Genomic DNA, 26,614 nt, shown 5'->3' on the forward strand with positions numbered 1-26,614 from the left:
CTGTGCCGCACAGATCAGAGGGTCAACACCAACAAGACATTTATTTAGCGAGTCTACTCGAGTTGACATCAGAGTGTGAAATTTCAAGTCACACTGGAAGCAGAAACACCCCCCCCCACACACACACACACAATCTTTTTTCTCCATTGGAAACAACAGAGACCGAATTAATTTGTACAGGCCCCACTGAAGAAAGACAACAGAGAAAATATATGACTAACTACAAAAAAAAGCTTTTAAAACAAAAGCAACAACCACAAACAATTATCGGCCAAATTAATCCAATGACGATGGACTATTAAAAATCATAAATGGCAAGTGTGATGAATTTTTGCATTCTATTTTCCCCAAACATGTCGACACGGGGCTGCAGGAGGATTTTTTTTATTTTTTTTATTCTAAGAGACACACAAGGGCGTGATGTCGTTAAATGCTTGTTAGGACACATCAGAAGTTACAAACCTTGATTAAAGCGGATAAAAAAATTTTTTTTAAAGTCTACACACCCCAATCAAATTCTGTTTTGCAGAAGCCTGGCTGTTTGGATAATTGTATGGAAACTATGAACCAATTTTGGGATAGAATGAAATGAACCCGATGAATCATGAGCTGCTTTGAACAAATGTGGAAACTGTACGCACACACTCATTATCACACATACAAAGTGTGTCATACACAGACACACACAAAGACAGACACACATTTCTACTTTTCCAGCATATGACAAAATCCCTGCCAGTTTTCCCACTACTGACCATCTGAACGGCACCTGCTGCTTTTTTTACAGGACAGACGACGAGACGTCAGATTCCACAGGAAGGCACCAGTCTGCAGGAAGTGACATCATCGGTTGCCGGGGAGTCCGGTGGGTTGTTGTGCGAGCTCTCGTGTAGGTCCAGCTGGCCCGCCTCGGCGACAGCCGGGTGGTTGCCTTCCAAACCGCCGCACTATGATGATGATGATAGCAGACCATTTGAGAAAGGTGCTGACTCATGGGAAACGTTTTGCTTTTGGAGGAGCGCAAGCAAGGGTTTTAAAAAAAAAAAAAAAAGCTAACGGGATAGAAGCGATTAATATAGCACCAATTCTTGCTAAATTAGTCCACAAATCACTCATAAAAAAATTCCATTAAAATTTGCGTATGAATAACACGCCGTATGCAATCAATTTGCTCTGTTACTTTATTGAGTTAGGAGGATAACAGTCAAACATCCTGTATCCTGCTGCAAAAATATTTATTTGAAATGAAAGGCAGACAAAGACGCTTGAAAAGAAAACTACAAAAGTCGAGCAGGACGTGCGCAAACATTGACCGTAGGCGTGTTGGATGCACTGAAGCGGGTTCAAACAATTCCGTAACAGTGTTTTAAATAACAGTCACACTTAAATGCACAAATTAAACCTTGGCCATTCAAGTTCCAAATACCTCCGAGCAATAAATAAACTTTGTCCACTTTCCAAAGTGTCTGTTTCCATCGCGGGCTTTCCGAACTCAGCAGGTCAAATGTGATTTTTTTTTTTCGTGCTAGCAGACAAGAAAGCGCCTTGCATACAATCGTGAGTCAGAAAAAAAAAAAAAAAAAGGCGTTAACAGTCGAGCGTCCTCCATCGGTGGCGTCCGTTTTAAGTCGCGTTGCTTTTGTTCTACCGCTACAAATGTCCACAAAAAACAAAAACAAAAAGGCCACCGCGTTCTCAAAGAAAAAGTCTTGTTGTGACTTAGTCTGAGTGTTTGTAACGTTGTCATGGAACTCCATGTTGGGGTGTCACTCGGCGGGACACGCGTTGCGGTCTTTGCAGCAGAAATAGTGCACCACCACGCCGTTGGGATATCTGGCAAAAGCACTGTGAGACACAAAGAACCTAGTTTGGATATGTTGGAAACAGCAAAAATGGAATCAAATTCCCATCATTTTTTTTTTAGCTCCCATAATGGATACAAATTGACACATTTCTGGCATCTCCATCATGTTGACCTGTTTCCAATCTTCTTCTTGCACACTCTGCACGTCTTCTCCTCGGTGATGACGCATTTGACTTGCTGGTGGAAGATGCGCTCCTCCTGCACCTGAAAGCCCAAAATAAAATAAAAGTCCAGTTCAGTTCTCGGATGAGAGGATGTGAACAAGAACGACGCTACGCTCACCCTGAGGAACTCCGCCTGCAGTAGACTCTTGAGCACCTGGTTGCTACGTTTCCTCTGAGCCTTCTCCTCAAGGACACTCTCCAGGAAGGCTCGGATCTCGTGGATCTGCGTGTTGGCCGGCAGTAGGTCGATGGCCTGTGCGAGAACGAATGAAGTGGGGACCAAAACTTCGAGATGACGCTGGATTGTGGTACCTTGGTGGTGTTGAGCTTGCTGTGGTGCAGCTCCAGGACCTCCAGGGCGGCTTGGAGGTTGGCCTGCGGTTCCGACAGCTCCATCTTGATGGGCCCCAGGCAGTGCGCGTCCGGCGGGGACAGGTACATCCTCAGCAGGGACAGGTACACCTGGCGTGGCAATTTTGTAACGACTCTCTTTTGTCATACGAGATGACAGAATGGAAATCGACTCACGTCTTTGTCGGCTTCCACGGAGCTGCTGTAATGGCTGTGACAGTATCTGTGGAAAGGAGAGCAAATTATTATTATTTTTTTTTTATTATTTCCACGCGCTCACTCTATGTGTGTGCGTCCTCACTCCTCGGCCATGCGCGTTTCCTTCAGGATGTGCACGTAGATGAAAAGCGCCTGCTCGTGCTTTCCCATGCGACCCAGGAGCAGGGCCCGTTCCTCTAGAAGACCTTGGGAGAAACAAGAGAACTTGTTTGCTCATAGATTTGCTCTCAATCCATTTCCAAACTTGCTTACCGTCGAAGGGGAAGTCGCTGATGAGTTGCGCCGGCTCGTAACTGCTGGAAATATCCAGAAAGGAAAGCAGCTTGTTCCGGAATTCTCCTAGCTCGCCTTTTTCCGTCCCGGCCGCCACGGCTGTAACTCCTGACATGGAATTAGATTTAAAAAAAAAAAAAGTCTATTTTTGTAGTCAAATTGATTCAGCCCAGATTTCACCAGAGACCTTCCGGCAGTGAGTTGAGGTACTGCTTCATCAGTCCTTGAACCCTTTCCAGGTAGAGCTGAATGAGGGTATTGTGAAACTCGGGGCCCTTGTCGTCCCACACGTAGATGATGTGCTCCAAGTACGGGATGGCCAACTCCTTGAAACCTTCCTTCAGGAAGTTGAGCACTTTGTCCCGCGGCAACGTCTCCACCTCTGTCAGGTCCTCCGTGAAGATCTGGTCAAAGTACGGCACGGAAGGTTGAGAAGCGGAAGACAAATCTGTCCATGTCGAATAAAACCTACCTTCAGTCCGTCTTCGGGACAGATCTTCAACACCCAGGGGGAAAACTCAAAGATCATGCTGAGGTTCTCAACTCCTGTGAGACGGGAATCACAGGCTTGGTTGAATTGTAAAAATGTTGACTTTTTTGTTTGGCAGCACACTTTGATGACTCACCCGATACGAACACAATAAACTTATTCAGCTAGCTATAGGAAAGTGATCCAAGTCCAAAAACGTGCCAGCTGAAATTTGTAACATTACGCCATGCAACCTATTAGGGGCGTTAAACGCTTCCAAAGTCATGACGTGCTCTTGCCAAAGTGTAAAAAAAAATAAAATAAAAATCCCCACTCAATCACTTTCAATTGTTCCAATAACTCCACCGCAAGCAGCAGAAATAAAAAAAAAAAAGATGTCAAAGAAAATGTTAAATTTGTAAAGACGATAGAAGTGATTTCCTCAATAATAAACTGTGAGATAGACGAAATTTTGGGACGCTCACCCAGCCTCTGCAGGTACTGCACGGTGCGCTCGTGGCCCTTCAGAGGGGAGTTGGCTTTGGTGGACTGGTCCAGCAGAACCTGCAGAGCTGAAGTGAGGAGGAAGAAGAACATGTGACATTGGTCCAAAGAGAAGCCCTGCCGCCATCTGCTTCCAATTACACGGCTAACTTCGTCTAATTGTCGCAGATGCTTCGAATCACTGGCGAGGTGGAGAAGCGACTTTTCGGGGAGGGATGACGTCACACCTCCGCGGAGATTAAACGGATGCCGATGGCTTCTATTCAAAGCCAAAAGTGGGCGCGTCTATTCAACGCGGTTGACCGGAAGTTACGAAAAAGTTACGTACCTTTCTGGTGCAGGCCTTTCTTCTCGTAGAGAATAATGAGCTCGCTGTACTTGTGCGCTTTCTTCAGGACGTATTCGCTCTCCTCGATGTGACAGTGGTTGTTCTCCAAGCGTAGGAGAGGAGAAACCAAGGCCACGTTGGTCTACAACAGAAACACAAAGAGGTTTTTCATCAGCCACGGAGAGAAAATGTTGAATCGCAAGAACTTACGTGCAGGTAGCATTTCAGCAGGGTGGTGTCGATGATCTGAAGGAGCTTCTTGCGGCTCTTGATGGTGGGCGTGCCTTCCATCAGCGGCGACGTGGTGGACGGGTCCGAGTCGTTGAGTTGTTTCACCAGGTGGCTGCGTTTCTGCGAAGGGGGAGCATTTATCTCAAAGCGCCAATTTTAATTGCACACATTCAAAAGACAAACCTGGGTGAGGTAATCGATGAGCGCCAAGTGAGCTTTTTCCAGTTCGACCCCGGACATCGTCGGCAGAGGGTTGGGGTAGTGCAGCTGCCTGCGGTAGTCGGACGGCAGAAGGTCCGGGTACAGGCCGATGACGTGAGTGGGATCTGCGCAAAGCACAGAAAAAAAGGGTGTCCAAAATAAGGCTCGGGGGGGGGGGCATTTGCAACATCTACATGGGAAAGTGGAAAACCGTGCAAACCCACCTGTGCCCAGTTTGGCGAAAACCTGCATGGAGTCGTCGAATCGCTTCTGGCAGAAGAGATTGAAGGCGTACAAGTTCTGAATGTGATGGATCTGCTGTTTCTTGTCACCGTCTGAGTCGTCTTTCATCTTCTGGCGGGAAGGAGAAGGGGGGAAAAAGTGAATTCCGAGAGGGTAGCCTGCCAATCTTCCAAATGGTTTGTTCACTCACTGCCAGCTGAAGAGCCAGTTCAAACTGCTTGTCCTCGAGCAGCTGTCGGATCTGCGTGGCGATGGACACGGGCACCAGGCGCCACACAAAATGGTTGCTGGCCACGTACACCGCGTTTTGTCTAGGAAGCAAACAAACGGTGGCTTCCAACGATTCATCCAGTCATCTATCAATATGAACGTACCCGGCAGACGTGATGAAACGAGGCCTCTGCAGCTCCACGCTCTGCACCAGCAGCCGGGGTTCCAAGGTCCGGATCTCCACGTAGCGGGGCAGCACGGCGATGATGTACGGAGGCTGGTGCTCTGGAGTTGAGGGACACATGGTCACGCTGGGTCGCTCCAAGTGTGGTGATGTCTTCTTACCCATGGCGATGGGGATATCGGTCCAATTCAGGGCACACTTCTGGGTGCAGATTCCCTCCTCGTTCAGCACAACGGTGAGGTGGTCCTGCCCGACGGCGACCTTGCCGTCGGCCAGCGGGGTGACGAGCGGCTCCAGTTGTTTGCCGGTCGGGAAGAGCTCCTTAATGGTACCACGCCCGTCCATCTGGAAACAGCCAGGTATGGACACTAGGGCGGCGCCAGTCTTTTTTTTTTTTTTGCCAATGGAAGGAACATGAAGTATGCGTACCCGGATGAGGTAATAGTCTCTTTTGAAGCCGACGCAGATTGAGTTTTCACACCAGGCCATGGACTTTGGAATATCTGGTGCACCAAAGTCACCCTGACGACCAAACAAAACAATTGGAAAAAAACTCAAATATATGCAGTAAGATGTCTCACTCTCTACCTGTAGCTCGTGGAACTCTCGATCCTTCCAGTAGTACATCTGCAGCTTCTTCTTTACGGCGACACACATTCTGAGCGTCTCCTCTCCCGAGCTGCTTTGCTGGAAACCAAAAGGAATAATACGTTCAGATCCTGCCAGCAATTTCATAACCTTTCATTGATAATTGAACCAACCTGCAGGTCGCATACAAAGAGCGTGGCTCCCTTGGCTTTGGAAACCACGGTGATCTGCTGGAATGTCAGCAGGTCGTGGACGTGGATGTTATTCTCTGCGGGAAATCATCGAAAGAGGAACGAGTAAGCCATCAAAACTACACGGCAAGAAATTCAAAATGGACATCTTACCCAGAAGACTGACAAGTATTTTGTACTGCGATACGACGTAGAGCTGTGAAACGAGGGAGAGTTGCAAATGAAGACCAGGTATTATCGAGCTACGTGCATAAATGAATCACTACCTGCTGGATCTTCTTGGAAAAGTTTTTGTTGGATTTCTCTAGGGTGACTTCGAAGAGATTGGTGGCTAAGAGGAGAAATAATTGCAATTGATAAAGCATTCATCGGATAAATTGACTTCATGCGTTGAATCGACAAACATAGGCTCATGGATGAGTTCCTGTTTAAATCAGTAAATGGTTGATTACCTGGATCTTTTTTGATCCGATACAAAAGGAGATGCCCGGGCTTGGTACCGACGAGTAGCCAGTCCTCTGTGGGAAGAAATGAAAATTGATGTATTTGTTAATTCCTAGTTGATTGAGGGCTCAAAACTCACCCCAAGCCGCCATACAGTCGATCTGGAGAGGAAGCTTCTCCAAAATCGGTACCGGCTCGTAGGCGTCGTGCATCTTGACACACAACAGGACGCCCGGATGGTTTAAAGCCGGGAGTGAGGCGAGGCTCGACAGTCAAGTGCTCCCACTAAGTGGCCGTTGATCACGGTGGTATTGGTGGCGGTGCCTTCATGAACCAACCGGGGGGAAGCTTAGCGCTCACAAAAACACAGGAGTATTTTGAATGTTCACTAGGTATGCATTAATAAAAATAAAAAAAAAAGACAAAGCAAGACGAAAGAATTTCTCTTGACAGTTAACTATGTTCAGAACCAAAACAACTGTTAGCTCCCTAGCGAAGTTGCCAAAATAACAAGACCGGGTTCCACACCTATCATACCTCAACCTCCGTCCTCGAACTTATGTGCAAAACTACGATAACAAGTTAAAAACACGTAAGTTGTCAACTTAAAAATGGAGCAAGTCTAATGTTGTCGTTAGCAGGCTAGTTAGCCACGCTAGCTCGGAGCTTATTCCGCCTGGCTTCAGCTGACTGGAAGATGCACGTGACCTACGTCACATTCCGCTCATGAGTGAATTAAAGGGGCAGGTTGCACCAATGACGTCATTATGGAGTCAATTTTCACATTTGAATTGTTAACAAAGCTGAAAATATATTTGTATTTTTTAAATTTTATTTAGATTCCCAGTTTGCAACAATCCTTAGAAAAAAAAAAAAAAGTGAAGTGGAGACTTTCAATAAAAACTTTATTCGCTGGACATTTACTGCTTGAAATTACACATTGCAGACAAACATCCAAAAAGTTAGACTTTAGACAAAATAAATGATTTGAACAAGACAAATAAGCATAAATTAAGTCATTTGTGATACCCAGGCATATACAGTAGTTTGCACAGAGATGTGATCGGCTTGGACACGACAGAGAAGCTCAATGTCATGATGTGCACTACTAATCTGGATTGGAGTACCAAAAAGATTCTTTTGATATGGAGCATTTTACTTTCATTTCCTGTGATATTTGGAATTTTCTGTGAGGGAGTGAGTGCAGGGAAGGAAGGTAGAGCGAGACAGAGATAGAGAGAGAGAGAGGGTGGTGCTTAAGCCGACATTTTATGGTGCAAGTACACATAGACTGTTAAATTTAGATATTCAATAAAGGTTGAAAAGTCTTGCCATACTTCCATTCTTTAGAGGGAACATCATAGCTTGATCGCCCTCAGATTTCAGTGAGAGGCTTCAAATATGGAAATGCAGTAGTGTAATATTTATTGATTTGTCTATTAAACATTGCTTTCCTTCATTTAGCCCATATTAAATATCTAGAAAATGGCTCATTGGAGATCATATCATCTTGTGTGTTTCCCCCATCCAACTTTTTTTTTTTTATGGGTGTGGTGGGTGGGGTTGGAATGTGGGTGACGACTGTAGAGCAAAGTCACGGACACATTCCAGATGGCTTTCCGACCGCTTTGGAGGGTTACCCGTGTCCTAGGGTAGTCACTCCATTTTGGATCGCTCCATTTTAGTTTTCAGGATTTCCTGCAAGAACAGCTCATGGTGAGAGGAATGTCAACGCAGACAGAAAAAAAAAATTTTGGATTTTGGGAGGGAACATTGGAGTGGGCATGCATTACCTCTTCCTCATCTAGCATTGCTGGGAGAGCTCTGGTGGTAGAAAAACAGACAAGGACATTTAAAAAAAAAATAAAAATAAAGAAAAAAAATAATAAATCACTTTCAGTCTTGCCCTGTGCTATTAACTTACACATCAGCAACGGTTGTCGGAATGTTCTCCTCGACCCATTTCAGGTCTTCATCCTAGTGTTGAAAAGAGACACGCACAAATGTTAGGGGAATTAAAAAAATAAAAAAAAAGTCAGAACTTACTGAAACCCGAGCTAGGACGGTACCTCTTTACTCAAGAGCTTCTGAGAGCCGTTGGACTCCGGTTTGGATCCTCTCATCTTCATCCCCTCTTTGGATAGGCAGATAAAAAAAGCTGAGTGAGATCTAAAGCATCTATTTTAGATCATCTGGTGGCCACGTTTCAGCCTCGTCGGTAGCGACGAATTTGGCGGCGCCCCCCCCGAATGGCTGATTGTTTTCAGATGGGCCCGTTTGAGACCAATTTTTTTTTTTTTCAAATTGCCGATTCCAGTCTCCTGGATGACCGCTTACCAAAAGCTTCGTTCAACATGGGTTCTTTGGCCTCGTCGTCGTCTTCATCATCGATCAGAGGCGAGTGGGAGAACCTGCAAGGAAGGCACGATGATGAGATTTCATCCGTCTATGAGGATGTCTCCGATTCGGACCTCTGGTTGTTGGCGGAGGGGCGAAGCAGCACCATGATGACCAGCAGGATGGTGGAGAAGAGCAGCCGCCAGAAAGCGTCGTCCACCCATAAATCCCTCCAGCTCTGGAAAGGCAGAAGATGATAAGCCATGCTAGAACAGTACTTGGAGGGAAAAAAAAAAGTTCCAGGAACTTATACAAACCTTCTGGCAGTCCACCAGCTTGAAGACTTTAGTGGTCCAGATGATGAAAACGATGGAGGCTGGGAACACATTTGGACACAAGCGGGCGAGACGTAAAACAATTCAACTTTTTTTTAAATTGTTTACATCAAATTATGGACCACAGAACTATTTATAGCTTGGCTAAGGTCTTGAGTGGAGCCTCACCCAGCATTGAGAAGATGAGCGTGTTGGTGAAGTGCTGATACAAGGAAAGCTTGACCACATTCCGACGCAACTTCAGCAGACGAGTGGTTTGCGACAGGCTGATGAAGATGTGGACGGACGTAAGTTAAGGAATAAAAAAAAAAAAAAAGAAATATTCAAGTTGAGAGAAGAACGCTCTTGGGGTTGACTGGAAGGATATCCACCACATGACACAGGAGTCAATGAGGGAGAGACTGAGGTTGGCAACCAGAGCCACCGTTCCATAAAAGCCCTAGAGACACAAGAACAATGTAACAATACAGGGGGGAAAAAAAAACATAGAATGATATTTTTTCATATAATAAAATAGTTCCCAGGTGTCTGTGATATACTTCGATCAAAACACTAAGGGAATCCTGATATATATAAAATAAGTGGACCTTGAACAGTTACCAGAGGAACTCCAAAATTACCTAATACTATGCGGATAAAAAAATAGGACTAACTTGATTTATCAAATAATTTGATATTTAAAAAAAAAAAAAAAAAAGACTTCATCATTTCCACAAAAGGAATTTGGATACTTACGCCCGTCACTCTGAGCACGCCTTCCACCGAGGAGAAGAGCAAGTAGAGCGAGCCAACCGCAGCCAGACGGTGCACTGTGGTCCCCAACCTGGGCCTGAATGAGATGGAAAAATGCAAAGACACGCTTGTGTGTTATCTCATTTCCCTTACGTAGTGTTTGTTGTTACTACGTTCACTTACTTGACGATACCGTAACCCAAGCTGACGATCAGTACCAGGATGCGGGCCAGAGATCGTTTCAGAGCAGAGAGCAGCTCGGCAAAAATCACGGCACCCTCAACTGAAACAGGAGGGAAAACATTACGACGGGCTGGCAGCAGTCGATGGGCCCGTCGCGCAATAATTATTATTTTTTTTTTGGCAGACACCATAGTCTCCTCTGTAGCGGATGTTCTGATACTCGGAGTAGAAGACGGCCTTCTCCAGCATGCCCAGGATGATGACACCGCCAATCCAGAACTGGACCCTGAGCAGGTCCCGCCAGTAGCAAGCGCACCAGAAGAACCAGAGGGCGGCGAAGAACACGTAGATGATGCACATGATCATGAAGAACTGCCAAAGACATCAAATATGCTCGTAAAGAACCTGAGAAGTGACTGAGGACTGACAGAATCTAATTTGAATCTTATCAGAGCTGGGTCCCGTTACTTTCGGCCCAGTTGAGGGACTCACCATCATCTGAGGCCAGTCAGCGGGGGAGGAGTAGTCATGTGTTCCTTTCATCTCCACTTTCACTGGGCAAACAAAAATCAAAACATGTATTTCTTTCCTTGATTACTTTTCAAGAGCGGGACGGGTAATCCTCCTCACTGGTGAAGGCAAAGTTGGGCTGCTCGGCCACGGAGTCGTCATCTTCGGCGCCGCGGAACAGCGGCTGCACCTTGACGATGAACAAGTACGGGCTGTCCTCCCACGCCTTGGCGACAGCACCCAAGTCCTGCCGCGACAAGCACGTCGTTTTTTTTTTTTTTTACGCGGGAACAGATTTACAACAAAACGATTTGTTTCTTACCGGCTTGTCAGGCCAAACGAGGCTCTGGTTTGAAGCGTCGCTCTGAATTTGTGGAAAATGAAAAATAAGTCTCAAAAGGCAAACTGTTATTGTTTTGGATGGAATAACAAAAAGAACAAAAAGACTCACCTTTAGGCTGGTCAGCGGTTGATATGGATTAAAATCGGCATAGTACACCTTGATGGGAGGGACATGAGATGTGATTTGATTACCTCCACCAAGGAAACAATTGATGGGGGATTTGAGCACCGTCTGTCTTCATGTGTCACCAACCTTTGGCAAAAAGAGAGCCGAGCAGTTCTCAAAGTAGACGTAGCCCTGACTGTAGAAGCCGCTCCAGCCCTCCTTGAGCATGTGCTCCATGGCGAACATGTTGATGGCCTTGTTGTCCTGCAAGAGAGAAGACATACGGTGAGACAGCTGGCCTGGGTGTCCAACATGCAGGATACTTACGGGCGTGTTGAAGATCTCATTGTAGCACACGGAGGAACGCAAGTACCAGCTGATGTTGAAGGCCACATTTCGATCGCACGTGCTGACGTCACCCTGGACTGTGTCGGTGGGAGAGTAAAAAGAGTTATTCAAATAATGGTTGCAAATCCGAGTTGTTGGACAGCTCCTTTCAACACTAACTAGTACTCACACTTCATGAAGATACTGGTGTTGGCGTACAGAGTCTTCCGAAAGACGGCATGTTGCGTCTAAAAACACAAACAAGTCATTTTTTGCCGTCTAACCCGTGTTGTCAATTTTTAAGTTGTATTATTGCCTATTTTTTGATTTTTTCAAGAACGCCACTAGCAACCATAAGCAATCTAGCACCCGCAAATATCCAGAATATTCGGAGTCATAAGAACCATATTGCGCTGATGCCAACTCGTCTAAAAGTTTTCGTCGCTATTAACGTTAACTAGTCGCACGTCAAAGTTGTGTGTGCACGGTGCAGAAATGTCATACAGCAGTGGTAAAAGCGCGACTACTAGTTATAGAAGGACATTCTGCTAGTGAGCTTAACTGTCTTCTTACTACGAACAAAGGTCGTAATTGTCGATGGATAACGAGAATGCAATACGCTCAAAACGCTTCCCACACGTCAGTTTGTTTGACAGCTAGCCGGCTAACTGGCAAGCTAGCTAACGAGCTAACAGCGCTTTTTAGCCAGCAAACACTTCCGCATAATGAGGGGGTCTAACAACGGTGACACTCACCGAGTTGACGTCCACGTTCCAAACGGACACCTCCGCCGTTCTGGCGGCAGGTAACGTAGCCGCGAGGAACAAGAAAAAGCGTAACAATCGCGTTGCGTTATTTGGCATCTTGGTGGTTTCGAGGTTCTGGATGGAGCATCCGCCTCCTCCCCCCTCCAGTCACGGATCCGACTTGATGACTTGTTAGTGTAGTGTCAGATCCTCCCACTAGAGGGCGACAGATGGGCTTTAAAAAAAATATATATATATGAAAATTAAAACGTTTTGAGCGGGTGTTGGGGGGGGATTATCAGTATTTTCATTCATTTCAATGGGGAAAAGTTATTTATGATACAAAGATTTAAAATACAGAACTAATTAAACTCGTATCTTGTGTATACCAAGACATAAAATACTGTAGTCATAATCTTCAAATGTCAATAAAACACAACCGTTGATAATTTAAAAAAAAAAAAAAAAAAAAAAGGGGACAGTCACTTCCAGAAAAACGAGTCGTGGGAGTTGGAGCTTGTAACTGTCAGTATAAAGAAGCTGTCATCTCCAGTATATAAACACACATGAAGTTGTAACTTTTTCGTGAGGATCTGAGAAAACTTGACACCCTTTTTCATCTTTTGCTTGTTCTGTACTCAACATGGTGGATGTGAAGCAGCCCATTCCTGGGTATCATTTTACTATTAATGACACACGTTCAATTTAACAGCAACTCTTTTTTTTTCCTTTTCTTTTAAATTGGTTCTTGTACTCTGTTGTTTGTGTTGTTTTCCACAGTGGTGTGCCTGGCGGTGATGGCAAGGATAAGTTTATGAAAAGTCATCAGGTTGCCTTTTACAGGTATGTCACACCTGTAAAAACAAAATATATTTTCAACATGCAGTATTTTGCATTTAAATATGATTTCCCAATTTCATTTTATTTACGTTTGATAAAGTGAGATCAAATGTAATTTTCTTCTATTAATTTCTGTATGTTTGATTGAAGTTGAAGTTTTAAAACAGCATTTAATTGTATTGTATTCAAATGTTTTCTTGACCCGTTTTAATTTTCTCATAATTTGAGGGTGAATATGAATCCAGATAAGTGAATCATTTAAAAAAAATAATCATAATAACACTAAATATTTCAACAAATTTTAAAAGTGATTAATTTATATTGCTTGCTCACTCGTGTCACTTTAATTTTTTTTCCCAAGACGGCAGACAAATGGCCCCAAAATGCAGTTTGAAGCTCTTTTCCACACTCTTGCCCTCAACGAAAAGGGAGTGCGCTTTGAGCTGCTGGAACCATTCCTAAAGGTATGAAGTTCATCATCATTAAAAAAAAACAAAAAAAAACTAACAAACATAGAATATAACATTTTTAAAAGATTGACCAACTTTCAGAAACACTTACAATGTGCCAAATGTTGCGTCTGGGTTGATTTACCAGCGGCTTCTTCGTTTTTTCAGTAGATAACAATGAAGGCGTGTCCCTGCTCTATTTTCTTTTCACCTGTGTGTGGACCAAAAATAATTGATATTATAATTGTTACATAATTGGTATCATTGTTTTCTCACAGATAAAGCTGCTTGTGTGCGTGTCGCCGTGCAAAAACGACACGGTCAGGATTGTCATTGACGAACTGAATCCCATCAAAGCGCGTTACAAGGTCCAGGATGTGCTCACCCGGGAGCCGCAACGTGAAATGTGAGGTCACACATGGCATCTTTCATGGAAAAACCTTTTCGATGCGCTCCTTCACCTCTTTGATGCCGTCCTACAACTCTTCTACGGGCAGGGTGAGACTGGAGGACCGGCAGGACGACTCGGTGACAATCTCCTGGGCCTCGGGGTTCTACAAGTGCCGCGTGTGGCGTCTACCTTTCTGTGTAGAGATCCTGTGCGAGGACAAGCCGCTGGTGACGTTCAACGCGGAAAGAACGCTGTGGTTCGAGACTCTGCGGGAACGTCCACAGGGGTGAGCGTCACATTTGCGTGCCAATTAACAGTCAATTATTTACTATGACGTGGAATGCTTTTTTTTCTTCTCAGGGTCAAGGAAGGGAACACTGAGGTGAGAGTAGGATACGGCACAACAAGCTGAAACCTGTTTCAAGTTCGTTTGGTTCATAATTATTGCCTCTCTATCCTACAGCCGAAGGGAGACTGCCTTTGGAGAGAGACATTCAGGACCTTCGAGGACATCAAAGCTAACGGTTAGGTTTTGGTCAATTTGCATAAACCGGCTGCTAAATGGCATTTTTGTGTTTATATTGGATGAAGGTGAAGATATTTTGAATATTTTCTTGAGCGAGCTGAGTGTGTGTGTTTTACTGCTTAGGACCCAGTAGCATCGGGGCTGACTTGTGTCTCCATGGATTCCACGATGTGTTTGGTATACCTGAACACGCTGACAATCTCTGCTTGTCAGACACCAGGTCCGTGAATAATTGCCAAATTTGACTTGTTTTGACAGTGTCAAACTCTTTCGATATGTTGATTTCTCCAAACCAGCCAAAATACACTCAAAACGAAAAAATTTAAACATGTCAGTCATTGGTTTAAGTGCAACAAATTCTAGGAATATTGGGTCCATTAAAACATTTTATACATGTGTATGAAATATGAACTTGAGAAAAGGCGGTTTGTGCCGCTGTGGGAGTTAGACCGGCTGCCACACCTACATTTGCACTTTTAAATGGTCTGAGGATATTTAAATTAAGACAGGCTCCTCGCCACCTACTTGCATCTCTGCCCATTCCGTTTTCAGTAACACTCCCTCTGCTGCACACTATGTACGGATTCAAAACCACAGACCTCACACAAAGGTCAAATTTGAGCGCTACGATATGTGCGTGTGAAATGAACAAAATGCACCAGTCAATTGAAAAAGCCAGGTTGGTAATCGAATATCTGATTCTATGTCCCCCGCCCCTCAGACATAATGAACCGTACCGACTGTACAACCTGGATGTGTTTGCCTATGAGATCAACAGTCATCTGGGCGTGTACGGCAGCGTCCCACTCGTGGTGGCTCACAAGCAAGACCGAACTCTGGGAGTCTTTTGGCACAATGCCTCAGACTCATTTGTACACGTCAACTACAGCCAGGTACTGGTGATCCAGTCCTCGTTTTTAGTCCCACTTCTGTTTTCCTAATTCTTGAGTCCTGAATCCCTATGTCCCTATGTTTTAGCCTTCAAACTTCAATTCTTGACTTGTCTTAATTAAGTCCTCATTCAGTTTTAGTCATTAGTCCTAACTTAAGTCTATCGTCCTAACCCCCGAGTACTAGTGCTGTTATTCCTTGGTCATACCGCAGTTTTTAGTCTTAAATCCTAGTTCTTAGCGCTAGTTTGTAGTCCCGTCTTATTTCTTAGGCCTGTCTCAATTTACTTCCAAAGTAAAATTGTCACATTTTCTGGACTTCCAGGAAAACGATCTGCGGCCCCACACCAACATCCACTGGCTGTCTGAGAGCGGCGTGATAGACTGCATGGTTCTGCTGGGCCCGAGCCCAGCACAGATGTACCGCCAGTATGCTGAGCTGACAGGTGTGTGGCTGACAGATCGCAAGCACCCAGATGTAACCGTAGTGAATGAGTGAGACGCTTCTGAACACAGACTGACTTGCCTTGCAGGGTACCAGGCCCTCCCACCGCTCTTCGCACTGGGTTACCACCATTCGCGCTGGGATACCGACACCCAAGACCACATGACAGATGTGGACAACAAGTTTGACGAGCACCACATCCCGTATGATGTCATGTGGCTGGACATCGAACATACGAATGAAAAGCGCTTCTTCACCTGGAACCCCAAGCTGTTTCCTGACCCGGCCAACCTGCAGCACCAGCTGGAAAAGAAGAACAGGAAGGTCTTAGACTTAACAAGTCCTCGTCTTTAGTCCTGAAATTTGTTCTCCAGTAGAATTAATTCATTGCTAGACCTGCCTTAGCAATAAATCCTAAATCCTCATCTTAAAACCTAAGTCTGTAGTCCTAGTCCTATCTTTACTTGTAAATCTGAATTCTTGTCCAAAGTTTCAGTCCCCTCTAGTCTGGTCCCGTTTTATGCTTTAGTCCTATCTTGTGTTTTTACCAACCAAGTCATTCTGTTTTCTGATCTTAGTTGGTGGTTATCATTGATCCACCTATCATGATCGATCCAGAATGGTCGCTGTACAAGGAGGGACTGGAGGGAAAGCATTTTGTCTTGGACAGAGAGGGGCAGGTTTTCAAGGGCACTTCCTGGGCGGGCGACTCGCATTTTCCAGACTTCAGCAACCCGAACACCCGGGCCTGGTACGCCCAGTGCTTATCCTTGGATCGATACAAGGTTAGCGTGAAAATAACCTTTCATCCTACTTCTTACACCTATCATGAATATAATTGAATTTGATGACCTCAAAAAACGGTCAGGTAAGGTCATTTAATAATTTTGTGATGTTTTACTCGATGCAGGGCTCGACGCCAGTGTTGCACGGGTGGGTTGACATGAACGAGCCAACTGTGTTCTCTGGGCCCGAGTTGTCGTTGCCTAAAGATACGTTGCAATGTGACGGCTGGGAACATCGTGATTTGCATAACCTGTACGGTTTTCACCAGGTGAGGGGAAAGAAGCATGTCGGTAAATAGTTTGAGTACAATTTCAAATATTGATAGAAACGGAAAGTGGGTGGATTGTAATGATGCCTGAGGCTCTAAGCCAACATTGTCAGTCCCCTCTTTAAGGAATCAAATCGAAGATTTTATGTAATCTAACAATTGTATGTAATCCACGACTTCAAGACGTAGCCTACAATCGTGCATATTGTTATTTCCATTTTAAATGGATCATCAAACAAGTAAAAAAATGGAACAATGACTGACAGGTATGTGCGCAATTGATTTTTTCGTAATCTATCTCTCCTAGCATATGGCTACCGCGGACGGTCTTTTGACCCGCTCAGGTGGCACAGAAAGACCTTTTGTCCTGTCTCGTGCCTTCTTCGCCGGGACTCAGAGATTAGGTATGTGCATAAACTTTGGAATCCAGTACAAGAAAAGAACCATCAGCAAAGAGTTTCTGTCACGTAGGAGCGGTGTGGTCTGGAGACAACCTCGCAATTTGGTCGTTTCTGAAGATCTCCATCCCCATGTCTCTGTCCATGTGCGTAGTGGGCCTTTCGTTTACCGGAGGTGAGTTACTCCAGTCTGGATCTTATTAAAAGACAATCTGCAGCTGTTTTTTTGAAGCATATAATCTTTGTCTTGAGTGAATAGCTTGACATTTGGTCCTGTGCCTTTCAGCCGACATTGGCGGGTTCATCCCGGAGCCGACCACCGATTTGCTGATCCGCTGGTACCAAGCCGCCTGCCTGCAGCCCTTTTTTCGAGGCCACTCGTCAATGAACTCGGCGCGCCGCGAACCCTGGGTGTTCGAGAAGCATGTGACCGACTCCATCCGAGCAATCATTGAAGAGCGGTACAGTCTCGCCATCCTTCGTCTCTAATTGCATTCAGCTCATTTAAAATTCATCCAAAATGACAAGCATCTGGATTTTCAGGTACCGCTTGCTGCCTTACTGGTACACGCTCTTCTATCGGGCTCACACTGACGGCCTGCCTGTGCTCAGGTCAGTGCTGCTGTTTGCTGGATACAATTGTTGTCATTCAGCAAGTCGTTCAGTTGCACAATACATAATGAGACCCTTGTTAACTTTGTTTTCAGCAGCATATTGGGTGGATGGGTGGGTTCTTCTCAGTCAGTCATTTTCATTGCTCTATGTTCAGGCCTCTGTGGATAGAGTTCCCTCAGGAGAAGAGACTCTTCAACGTGGATCACCAGTTCATGATCGGTAGTTTCTGTTTTGTTTGTTTTTTTTCTACCCACCGCTAAAATTATTTGTTCTATTAATTAATGTTGATGTTGAACACAGGAGAAGCGCTGCTGGCGTATCCCGTCACTGACCCAGACGTTTCACAACTGGAAGTTATCTTTCCCGGAGCGGAGCAGGTAGCATAAATATTGATTCCAGAGTTCATAACTGCCAACTTTACTGGTGTTTCTTCTATTTTAGCTTTGGTATTACGTCAAATCTGGGGCAGTTTACCATGGAGGCGGGACGCAGAGTTTTCCGGTTACTTTGGAAACGGTAAATAATATTTTGGCTCTTGTCCCATTTCTGACACCTCAGTCAACTTGACGCTTTCATGGAGAAATACGATCTCATGGTTTCCTAAAGGAAGAAATAACATAGACAACATTGTAGCAAACAAACGTCTATTTTGTACAATGTGGTCAGATTCCGGTGTTCCAGCGAGGCGGTACGATGGTGATCCGCGCCATAGAGCTGGGGACTTGTACCACTGACCTTCTGAAGAGTCCCCTCTCCATCTTGGTGGCTCTGGACGCTCAGGTGAGAAGAGCAAAGCGCATAGTTGTCATTTGAAAAGCCCAGGCGGCAAAATTCCAGATCTTCTGTTATGGCTCTTGGCAGCGGTTTAGTAGTGGTGGAGGTGAAGACGCAATTGAGAATTCTGAATTCCGTTTCTGTTGCCCAATCTCCCACAGGGTGCCGCTAACGGTGAGGTGTACCTGGACGATGGCCACACCTTCTCCTACCGTGACAAGGGGGAGTTCTGCCTCCGCTCCTTCCACATGATGGCAGGACGCCTTCAGTGCCGGTGAGTCCGCCCTCCTCAACTCCATGTCGTATCTTCACAACGCGGTGACATCACAACTGTCACACAGCAGTGCCGCTGACAAAGTGGGAAGCTACAAATGTGGCACAACGGTGCGCTCGGTGGAAGTTTTGGGTTTGCAGGGAGAGCCGTCGGCGGTGCGGGTCTACGCAGCGGGTTCGGCCGAGGAGTATGTTTCAGTGGAATACGATTACAACCCGGAGTGGCGCTCTCTCAACGTCGTGAATTTAGAGCTCAGCGTAAACGAGGACTGGGACATCCAGATATGTTGACTTCCTGTCTCACCATTTACTGTATACTGATTGAGTTAAGATATACACTGCTCAAAAAATAAATCACGCATTTAAAATGAAGATGAACGTTTTCCTGTCTTTATTATACAGATACTAGGGGTTTGTATCTTGCCAAAATAATTGGGTAAATATAAACAGCAACCCAGCATTTTCTTAATGGGTAAAAATTTACTGCAGTCCAGTTTTTTAAAATGTATTCTTTTCTTGGGGTGTGGAGTTGTCAGATCTCTCAAAGACCACAGGACGGCTTCAAATGTATTTCAAGCAAAATACAGTACATTTCAATAATTGCGAGTCTCCTATAAACGCCTTTGCGGTCCTGTTTTTTGAGATACTTTTTCCCAGTTTTTGTCCCTCTCGTGGACTATCTGACACGGATTGGCGTGCTCCAAATGGGTTCTTGCTGAGACCGCTGTACGCAGAGCTCCATTGAGAAGCGCTTGAATGCCTTCTGCTGAGGCAGGGCATCCAGCGGCCATGCTTTGGATAGCCTCCGGCATGGCCCTCTGGCCTTTGTATCACCCAACAATGACCAACGCCGCATTGTGTGTCAGCCCAATGGTCACCGCACACACACGCGCAATGTATGTGTGCCTTGTGTGCCGGTCTGTGCATGTATGTTGGCTGAATTTACTTTTTCCCAGCGGTCAGAGGGGAAGGCTGCGTCACTAACGCGGCGAGCCAATCAGGCACTTTTTCTTTGGATTTATGCAAGCGCGTCCTGCTTGGCAACTTTAGTCCAGGTGGCAATATTGGTAAAAAAAACACCAATCGTACACACAAGCCGCACCATAGAAGGTGAGCGAGAGAGAACGAGTGGGGACGAGATGCCCTACACACCGTCTGGCTTTTTCTGCGACCGGCTCATCCGGGAGCGAGAGCGGCGCGACGGCGAAGGCACTCTCAACAAGCCGCTGCGCCTCAACAGCCAGGACTTTGGCGCCCTGCGGCAAGAGTACGTTCAGCGTGGGACTCTCTTTGATGACGACTCTTTCCAGGCCAGCGTTGAGTCGCTGGGCTTCAAAGAGCTTGGACACAAGTCCAACAAGGTCAAGAACATTGTTTGGAAGAGGCCCAAGGTAGGAGGGAGGGAGGATGGATGTTTGATTGACGGGCAGGGGGGGGATAGAATGCACTATGATCATTAATGGAAATCCATATTCATATTTACATTTCTTATTCTGATTACACATTGGAAACAGACAGATTTGAAAGTGGATCCATGCAGTTCAGTTTGATGCACTTATTAAATGAAATTGTTTTTTTCTACAAACTTGGCCAATAAAACCTGATTGATTGATTGATGAAGTTCGAACCAAGGCGTGTTTAATTTTTATGAAGGTAATCCGTTGTTTTGTCCAGGAAATTAGTGAGAACCCACAGTTCATCGTGGGCGGGGCCAGTCGTACTGACATCTGCCAGGGAGATCTCGGTGAGGTTATACTTAAATTTGTTGTCAAATCTTTCAGTACATTCAGTCTAATTTTGGGGGGAAAAAAACTGAGGGCATTCCCTTCAACGCTGCCTACCCATCACCACACTGCATGTGGCCTCCCCCCGCATTGTGGTTACTCTTTTGGAAGAGAATCCAGTCAGCAGTATTTCTTATTGTTGAGCCAGTCAATGAAGGCTTGAAAAGGCTAAAAACAAATAAATAAGTGGAAAAAAACCTGTAACATTGCGTCAGATGACGGAATGTGCTAACATTGCTAATACACAGGTGACTGTTGGTTGCTGGCCGCCATCGCCTGCCTGACTCTCAACGAAAAGCTGCTCTACCGCGTGGTTCCTCCAGACCAGAGTTTCACGCAGGACTATGCCGGGATCTTCCACTTCCAGGTAGGCCAAGGAGCTTCTGAGACTCAAGCGACCCTGATCTTGGTGATCACAGTCCTCGCTCTCTTCCGCAGTTCTGGCGCTATGGCGACTGGGTGGACGTGGTCATCGATGACCGTATCCCCACCTTCAACAACCAGCTGGTGTTCACCAAGTCAGCAGAGAGAAACGAATTCTGGAGTGCCCTCCTGGAAAAGGCCTACGCAAAGTGAGTCGCCTGATTGGTTTGAGTTATTTGAATCATTCAAGAACAAAAAGTATGAAGTACAAGTCCTGTTTGTGTTCAGACTGCACGGCTCCTATGAAGCCCTAAAGGGTGGCAACACTACTGAGGCCATGGAGGACTTCACCGGCGGGGTGACAGAGTTCTACGAGATGAAGGAGGCTCCTAAAGAGCTCTACAAGATCATGAAGAAAGCTCTCGAGCGAGGCTCCCTCATGGGCTGCTCCATTGATGTGAGTTTCAGTTTTCCTAACCAACTTGCTAGGTAGCTGGGGACTTTGACCAGATTGGAAGCTGGAGTAAATTGAGTCAGATCTTTTACTTAGACCTTACAAATTGACTTTAGAAACAACATTGATGTCATCGCGAATGTAAACAAAAATAAGACACACATTTGCATCCCACAGTCTCTCGTCCCTGCTCGCTATGAGACCCGGACCGCCACGGGATTGGTGAAGGGGCACGCATATTCCGTGACGGGGGTGGAGGAGGTAAAAGACTACCAGCGTCACTTGCAAAATTTGATCAGAAGAAGTGACAGTATGTTTTGTCTTTGTCAGTGTCGGCCCTCGCAGCACAGAGAGACCAAAGTGCGCCTAGTGCGTCTCAGGAACCCTTGGGGCCAGGTGGAGTGGAACGGACCATGGAGCGATAAGTCTGTATCACTACCGAAGAAATTCTAGTTCATCCTCTGGAATATTGGCTCAAGTTTGGTGTGTTCGCTTTCAGCTCAAAGGAGTGGAACGCGTTATCCAAGGCTGAGAAGGACAAGCTTCAACACCAGAGCGCGGAAGACGGAGAGTTCTGGTAAAGTGCTTTGAGACCAGAGTAAATCTTATTGTTGTCATTTTAGTCTCTCAAGAGGAGGTTGAATACACTCTGTGGATTTTCTTTTGATACATTTTTGTTAAGATGATGAAAACAAAGTCAGACATTTCTTCAGAAAACTTTTATTTTTTCCAGAACAATCAGTTTGGAGGAAAAAAACTTTTTTTAGATGAGATGTGGAAATATCTGTTTTGTTCGTCCATCAGTCTAAGCATCCTTAAAAACCCAACTCCGCTTCATCTGGTACCTGTTCCACTCGTGTTCCCCCGCCGCAGGATGTCCTTTGAGGACTTCAAAAAGAATTACACAAAGCTCGAGATCTGCAACCTGACCCCCGATGCCCTGGAGGACGACAAGATCCACAAGTGGACCGTCTCTGTGAACGAGGGCCGTTGGGTGCGAGGTTGCTCGGCCGGAGGCTGCAGAAACTACCTTGGTAGGAGACACTGTCGCCGAAATCCTTTTCTGCTGATATAACTCTTGTTTTGATCCCTCGCAGACACTTTCTGGACAAATCCTCAGTACCGCCTTCGCTTACTGGAGGAGGACGACGACCCCGAGGACAACGAGGTTGGCTGCACCTTCGTGGTGGCTCTGATGCAGAAGAACAGGCGGAAAGAGCGCAAGATGGGCGCCAACCTGTTCACCATTGGCTTTGCCATCTACGAGGTTTCTAAGCCAGCTTCTGGTTGAATTATTTATTGTGGAAATGAGTGGTAGATGCTAAAAAATGGAGACTATAGTTGGTCAGGGGCTTCCTGTGGTCTAGAACTCTCGGTTTCTGGGAGGATTCAGAGTAGACCTTAGAACCGTGGTTGATTTCCAAGCAGGACACCAGTTACTGATTGTTAACCATCTCTGTCTGTCCACAGGTGCCAAAGGAGGTAAGTACGTCCCCAATCAGGATCCGAGCTCTGGGGTGACTCCTTCGTCATGGTATCGGGAAGGGTTCCCACCAGAATGTTCTGTGTCTACTTCCAGATGCACGGCAACAAGCAGCACATGCCAAAGGACTTTTTTCTGGTCAGTTCGTCAAAGGCGCGCTGCAAGTCGTACATCAATCTTCGCGAGGTCACCCAGCGCTTCCGGCTGAGCCCCGGAGAGTACGTTATCGTCCCGTCCACGTACGAACCCCATCAAGAGGGCGAATTCATCTTGCGCGTCTTCTCCGAAAAGAGGAATACGTCAGAGTGAGTGGCCGCTGGTTTACGGGTTCCTTTTTGGGGGGGGTGTTGGAAGAACTATTCATATATTAAAGTGCACTTGTGGGTTTGTGAGTCATGGTTAGTGGGGTACTGCTGATGAGGTGCACCGCCAAGAACGAACCATTTTAACGGAGATTTGATTTGTAGAGCTGGAAGAAAGCGGCCCCAGTTCGAGGCTGTTATGGAATCTTTTTTAGGACAAGCCACACCCAGCTGGGGCAATCTGCGGTAAACGTTCAAATATGTCTTCACTGAACCGCCGCTGACCACCACCAGCCCCCTCCACCATGGGCCGGGACAACCAAACGTCTGCCCGACGGACTGTGGGAGCCTGCGCAGGAGTCCACAGTCAACGTTCTCCAACTGGGATACTCACACATGCTACAAGTTATTATTGATGATTATAACTAGGGATGGGCATGGTATGCATGGATGTATTGATCATCAGGAATGATCGATTAATCAGGTCTGTCTGCCATGGGAAGTTCATCATTCAAGCACAATACAACATTCCCAGATATTCATAGATTGTTTATTATTCAAGCAAAAATTCATAGCATCAAACGCCCATCCCTAATTATACTCAGCGGTATGGCTCAAATAGCTTTTTCTTAGCACGCGGCGTCCAGCGAGCAAGCTGATTGGGTCAATGTTCCGCACGTGAAATGTTATTGTTGTTGTCAGTAACCATGGTGACCGCTTTTTCTTGGTCTTCTTTCAGGGAAATAGAGAACAGGATTGAGGCCGACCATCCCGTGGTAGGTGATTTTTATTTTTTTTTTTACACTTTTACAACCAATTTGCGTCTTTTAGTGGCTTAAAATTAAACAATTCATTTTATTCATACATTTCATTAGATTTACCGAAATAAAACATAAATGGCTGTATACAAGGCGAAAAGGGAAGTGTGTACTTTATAGATCAACTGTACTGGATATATGTGAAATTTCTCACCAACTCATTGTCCACACTTCCACACTAACCTCCACCTCAACCTCCACCTCCACGTCACCAGCCAGCACCGGCCTCAGTGGGGGAGGAGAGTGAGGAGGAGGACCAGCAGTTCCGGACTATTTTTCAGGAGATTGCTGGCGATGTGAGTACAAACATCCATAGGAGCCTATTTAGGAGCCTTGTTACTTCTCACCACTGCAAAACTATAATTGTGCCAAGTCTAACATCTGGAATAAAATGACAAATTTGAGTTTCCCCTCATGCAGGACATGGAGATCACTGCCAATGAGCTGAGAAAGGTTCTTAACAGAGTCATCATCAAACGTGAGTAGCGACGGTAAATCTTTTCACTGTTACCTCACACGTACTTCTGAGTGGTCTTTATCACGTGCTACAGACAAGAACTTGAGTACAGAGGGCTTCAGCCTGGAGAGCTGCAGGAGCATGATAGCTCTGATGGACGTATCCTTCGTATCGAGTGCACAACAGGCCGACACCTGGGCCACATCGCTTTTATTATAATTGTTGAGCCTCTACTGACTGTTCTCCTACGAAGAACAATCTCCAAAGAATAATAATATACAATAATAAAGTAAACTCAAGTATTCATTATATTTAATACAGTAGGGCCTTCCTATTTTGTAAACTCAAAGTGAAATGTTAGTTTTCGCATAGTTTAGCCATGCTACCACTAATTAGCATCTCTATTGTATTGTTGTAACCATTTAACTAATTAACTGAACTGATGCCGCAAAAACACGTATTCACTTAATTTAGCAATACTCATACATATATCCGTTATCCTCTGCGAAGAATTAAAACACTGATGAGCTGATTTTAAAATAAGGTTTTAGGCCTACCTTAACTGCGCGGGCTAAGATGGACGGGACGAGTCGCCTTAACCTTCAAGAGTTCCGCCACCTGTGGAATAAAATCAAACAATGGCAGGTCAGGAAGTGTGAAAACGTCCCTGACTATTCTTTAACTTCTCCCACACTCACTTTTGAACATTCTTCCATTCCAGGGAATCTTTAAACAATACAACCCCGACCAGTCGGGCAGCATCGATAGCTACGAGATGAGGAACGCAGTTAATGACGCAGGTATGGCAGCCATTTTGTTCACCGCCTTTTCGACCTATGTCGCCTCCACTCTCGCTCGTACCGACGTTGAACGAACTCACCCTGTTGTGAATGTTCTTGTCACTGTGCAGTCATGTGTCTTGTGTCCCGTTCAGGCTTCCGCCTCAACAACCAGCTGTACGACATCATCACCATGCGTTATGCCAACGAGAGCATGAACATTGATTTCGACAGTTTCATCAGCTGCCTAGTCCGCCTCGAGGCCATGTTCCGTAAGTCGGCTTTCCTCCCACCCTAAGGTTTCTGATTTTCAGTTTCATTTAACGTCTTTATTTTACCTCCCTAAAGGGGCGTTTCAGGCCTTCGACCAAGACGGAGATGGCACGATCCGACTCAGCGTATTGGAAGTGCGACATTTTTAAGTCTTATCTGTATAGAATGAATGGAACGAATACATTTCTTAACTCTGCTGCCTCCTGCTGGCCACGGTGAGACTTGCATGACTTTAAATTGATCTCATCCCTGCAGTGGCTCCAGTTGACCATGTACGCCTAAAGAAGAGGGACTGCACGAAAACCAGACCTGCCAAGACTTTACCTCATGACTTCCTGTGCCGCTTCTCATCTTCCTCCTCAGTTCAGGCCATTTGCATCGATTCTGTACTTTTGTCACCAAAGCCGCTTCAAGAAATCATTTGATGAGTCTTTCCTCCCATCTTGCCAACACTCCTCAGTTTCTATTCCGTACTTTTCTTTCTCCTCATCCCGCCACAAAGTTTTTCTTGTCATTTTCATTCATGGACACCTTTTCTGAGTTTTTTTTTTTCTAAGTACAGGCTTTTTTGCATTTATTCTGTGCTTTTGTCCACCTGAAGAATTCAAACACTCTTTGTTTTTTCAGTCATGGAGACACCTAACGTTCTTTCCCCGCCAACACTATCTCCTCAGCTCAGGCCGTTTTGCGTCACCTAAAGAAATGACTCTTGATCGTTCCTTCCTTTTTTCACTCAGGCATCACACACACAACCTCTTGACGTCGCTCATCATACCTCACAGAGCCTCACCACCTCACACATAAACACAAACCGCAGGTGAGGACTCAACTGTGGACAACTTGTCGATCCAATTATTATTATTTTTTTGTTCACACCAACGTTTGAGGTTCCAATCAGGAATTGAAGAAGAGTATATGGCTAGAAAAGGTTGGACTGCTGCTTTTTTCCTTTTTTTAGCTAGCTTTGGTCAAATGAGTGTAATACATTTTTTCGAAGCATTTTATCCCCACCTACAAAACGTGTTTTGACTTGCTCGCTTGACGTTGTTCACCAAGAGTTTCAAGCAGTCAACCTCTGCAAAGGCCATTTTAATGTTTAAAAATGTAATAAAACGATAAATCAACCCTACGACTGACAAGTGGATGTTTGATTACTTCAAAAAA

The 26,614-nt window shown here is 45.4% G+C and overlaps 4 protein-coding genes across 10 annotated transcripts; 2 read left to right on the forward strand and 2 right to left on the reverse strand.

Annotated features, from left to right (window-relative positions):
* Nucleotides 1–1,151: 1,151 nt before the first annotated feature.
* On the reverse strand, nt 1,152–7,171 carry vps39 (VPS39 subunit of HOPS complex). 2 transcript variants are annotated; one of them, XM_085932607.1, is made up of 24 exons: nt 6,604–7,171; nt 6,473–6,538; nt 6,287–6,351; nt 6,174–6,216; nt 6,003–6,097; nt 5,830–5,928; nt 5,671–5,763; nt 5,403–5,586; nt 5,222–5,342; nt 5,038–5,158; nt 4,829–4,955; nt 4,587–4,729; nt 4,383–4,523; nt 4,173–4,314; nt 3,826–3,912; nt 3,344–3,417; nt 3,059–3,275; nt 2,851–2,979; nt 2,681–2,783; nt 2,557–2,602; nt 2,341–2,490; nt 2,147–2,281; nt 1,977–2,068; nt 1,152–1,845 (listed from the first exon to the last, which is right to left on the reverse strand). In XM_085932607.1, exons 1-24 carry the CDS (start codon nt 6,674–6,676, stop codon nt 1,767–1,769), a joined length of 2,625 nt encoding a protein of 874 aa, XP_085788733.1. In that variant the 5' UTR covers nt 6,677–7,171; the 3' UTR covers nt 1,152–1,766. The 2 variants fall into 2 exon arrangements, with proteins under 2 accessions (XP_085788733.1, XP_085788732.1); XM_085932606.1 differs by having other exon boundaries at nt 4,829–4,958.
* A 181-nt stretch (nt 7,172–7,352) lies between these two features.
* On the reverse strand, nt 7,353–25,615 carry LOC147045105 (Golgi-pH regulating cation channel-like). Of its 4 annotated transcripts, none has more exons than XM_085931217.1 (25): nt 25,279–25,615; nt 25,097–25,166; nt 24,956–25,016; nt 15,881–15,926; nt 13,484–13,582; nt 12,092–12,298; nt 11,527–11,584; nt 11,337–11,434; nt 11,157–11,273; nt 11,013–11,060; nt 10,884–10,925; nt 10,682–10,808; nt 10,544–10,605; nt 10,240–10,423; nt 10,052–10,151; nt 9,872–9,965; nt 9,502–9,575; nt 9,305–9,411; nt 9,119–9,177; nt 8,936–9,039; nt 8,802–8,875; nt 8,534–8,598; nt 8,389–8,441; nt 8,258–8,288; nt 7,353–8,162 (listed from the first exon to the last, which is right to left on the reverse strand). In XM_085931217.1, the coding sequence occupies exons 6-25, from the start codon at nt 12,197–12,199 to the stop codon at nt 8,121–8,123; spliced, it is 1,647 nt and encodes a 548-aa protein (XP_085787343.1). In that variant the 5' UTR covers nt 12,200–12,298; nt 13,484–13,582; nt 15,881–15,926; nt 24,956–25,016; nt 25,097–25,166; nt 25,279–25,615; the 3' UTR covers nt 7,353–8,120. The 4 variants fall into 4 exon arrangements, with proteins under 4 accessions (XP_085787343.1, XP_085787342.1, XP_085787344.1 ...); XM_085931216.1 differs by having other exon boundaries at nt 15,705–15,926; XM_085931218.1 differs by having other exon boundaries at nt 12,092–12,317; nt 15,705–15,926.
* On the forward strand, nt 11,877–19,091 carry ganc (glucosidase, alpha; neutral C). 2 transcript variants are annotated; one of them, XM_085931212.1, is made up of 23 exons: nt 11,877–12,754; nt 12,863–12,925; nt 13,284–13,386; nt 13,650–13,777; nt 13,869–14,048; nt 14,123–14,144; nt 14,226–14,286; nt 14,412–14,508; nt 15,010–15,181; nt 15,504–15,624; nt 15,712–15,947; nt 16,202–16,408; nt 16,534–16,677; nt 16,985–17,081; nt 17,149–17,250; nt 17,362–17,536; nt 17,619–17,687; nt 17,845–17,909; nt 17,991–18,067; nt 18,132–18,206; nt 18,357–18,470; nt 18,626–18,738; nt 18,806–19,091. In XM_085931212.1, exons 1-23 carry the CDS (start codon nt 12,726–12,728, stop codon nt 19,026–19,028), a joined length of 2,673 nt encoding a protein of 890 aa, XP_085787338.1. In that variant the 5' UTR covers nt 11,877–12,725; the 3' UTR covers nt 19,029–19,091. The 2 variants fall into 2 exon arrangements, with proteins under 2 accessions (XP_085787338.1, XP_085787339.1); XM_085931213.1 differs by having other exon boundaries at nt 18,809–19,091.
* Nucleotides 19,877–26,579, forward strand: capn3a (calpain 3a, (p94)). Of its 2 annotated transcripts, XM_085931214.1 has the most exons (22): nt 19,877–20,128; nt 20,412–20,481; nt 20,770–20,888; nt 20,960–21,093; nt 21,173–21,341; nt 21,516–21,599; nt 21,669–21,763; nt 21,838–21,915; nt 22,212–22,372; nt 22,436–22,605; nt 22,809–22,820; nt 22,918–23,126; nt 23,289–23,369; nt 23,863–23,899; nt 24,157–24,237; nt 24,362–24,423; nt 24,482–24,566; nt 24,975–25,043; nt 25,120–25,198; nt 25,333–25,449; nt 25,526–25,584; nt 25,706–26,579. In XM_085931214.1, exons 1-22 carry the CDS (start codon nt 19,877–19,879, stop codon nt 25,730–25,732), a joined length of 2,250 nt encoding a protein of 749 aa, XP_085787340.1. In that variant the 3' UTR covers nt 25,733–26,579. The 2 variants fall into 2 exon arrangements, with proteins under 2 accessions (XP_085787340.1, XP_085787341.1); XM_085931215.1 differs by lacking the exon at nt 23,289–23,369 and having other exon boundaries at nt 24,362–24,419; nt 24,493–24,566; nt 25,309–25,449.
* Nucleotides 26,580–26,614: the final 35 nt, after the last annotated feature.

Source organism: Syngnathus leptorhynchus, chromosome 15 (genome assembly GCF_054491065.1).
Source record: "Syngnathus leptorhynchus isolate UIUO chromosome 15, UIUO_Slep, whole genome shotgun sequence".
In the NCBI taxonomy this organism is placed as follows: Eukaryota; Metazoa; Chordata; class Actinopteri; order Syngnathiformes; family Syngnathidae; genus Syngnathus; species Syngnathus leptorhynchus.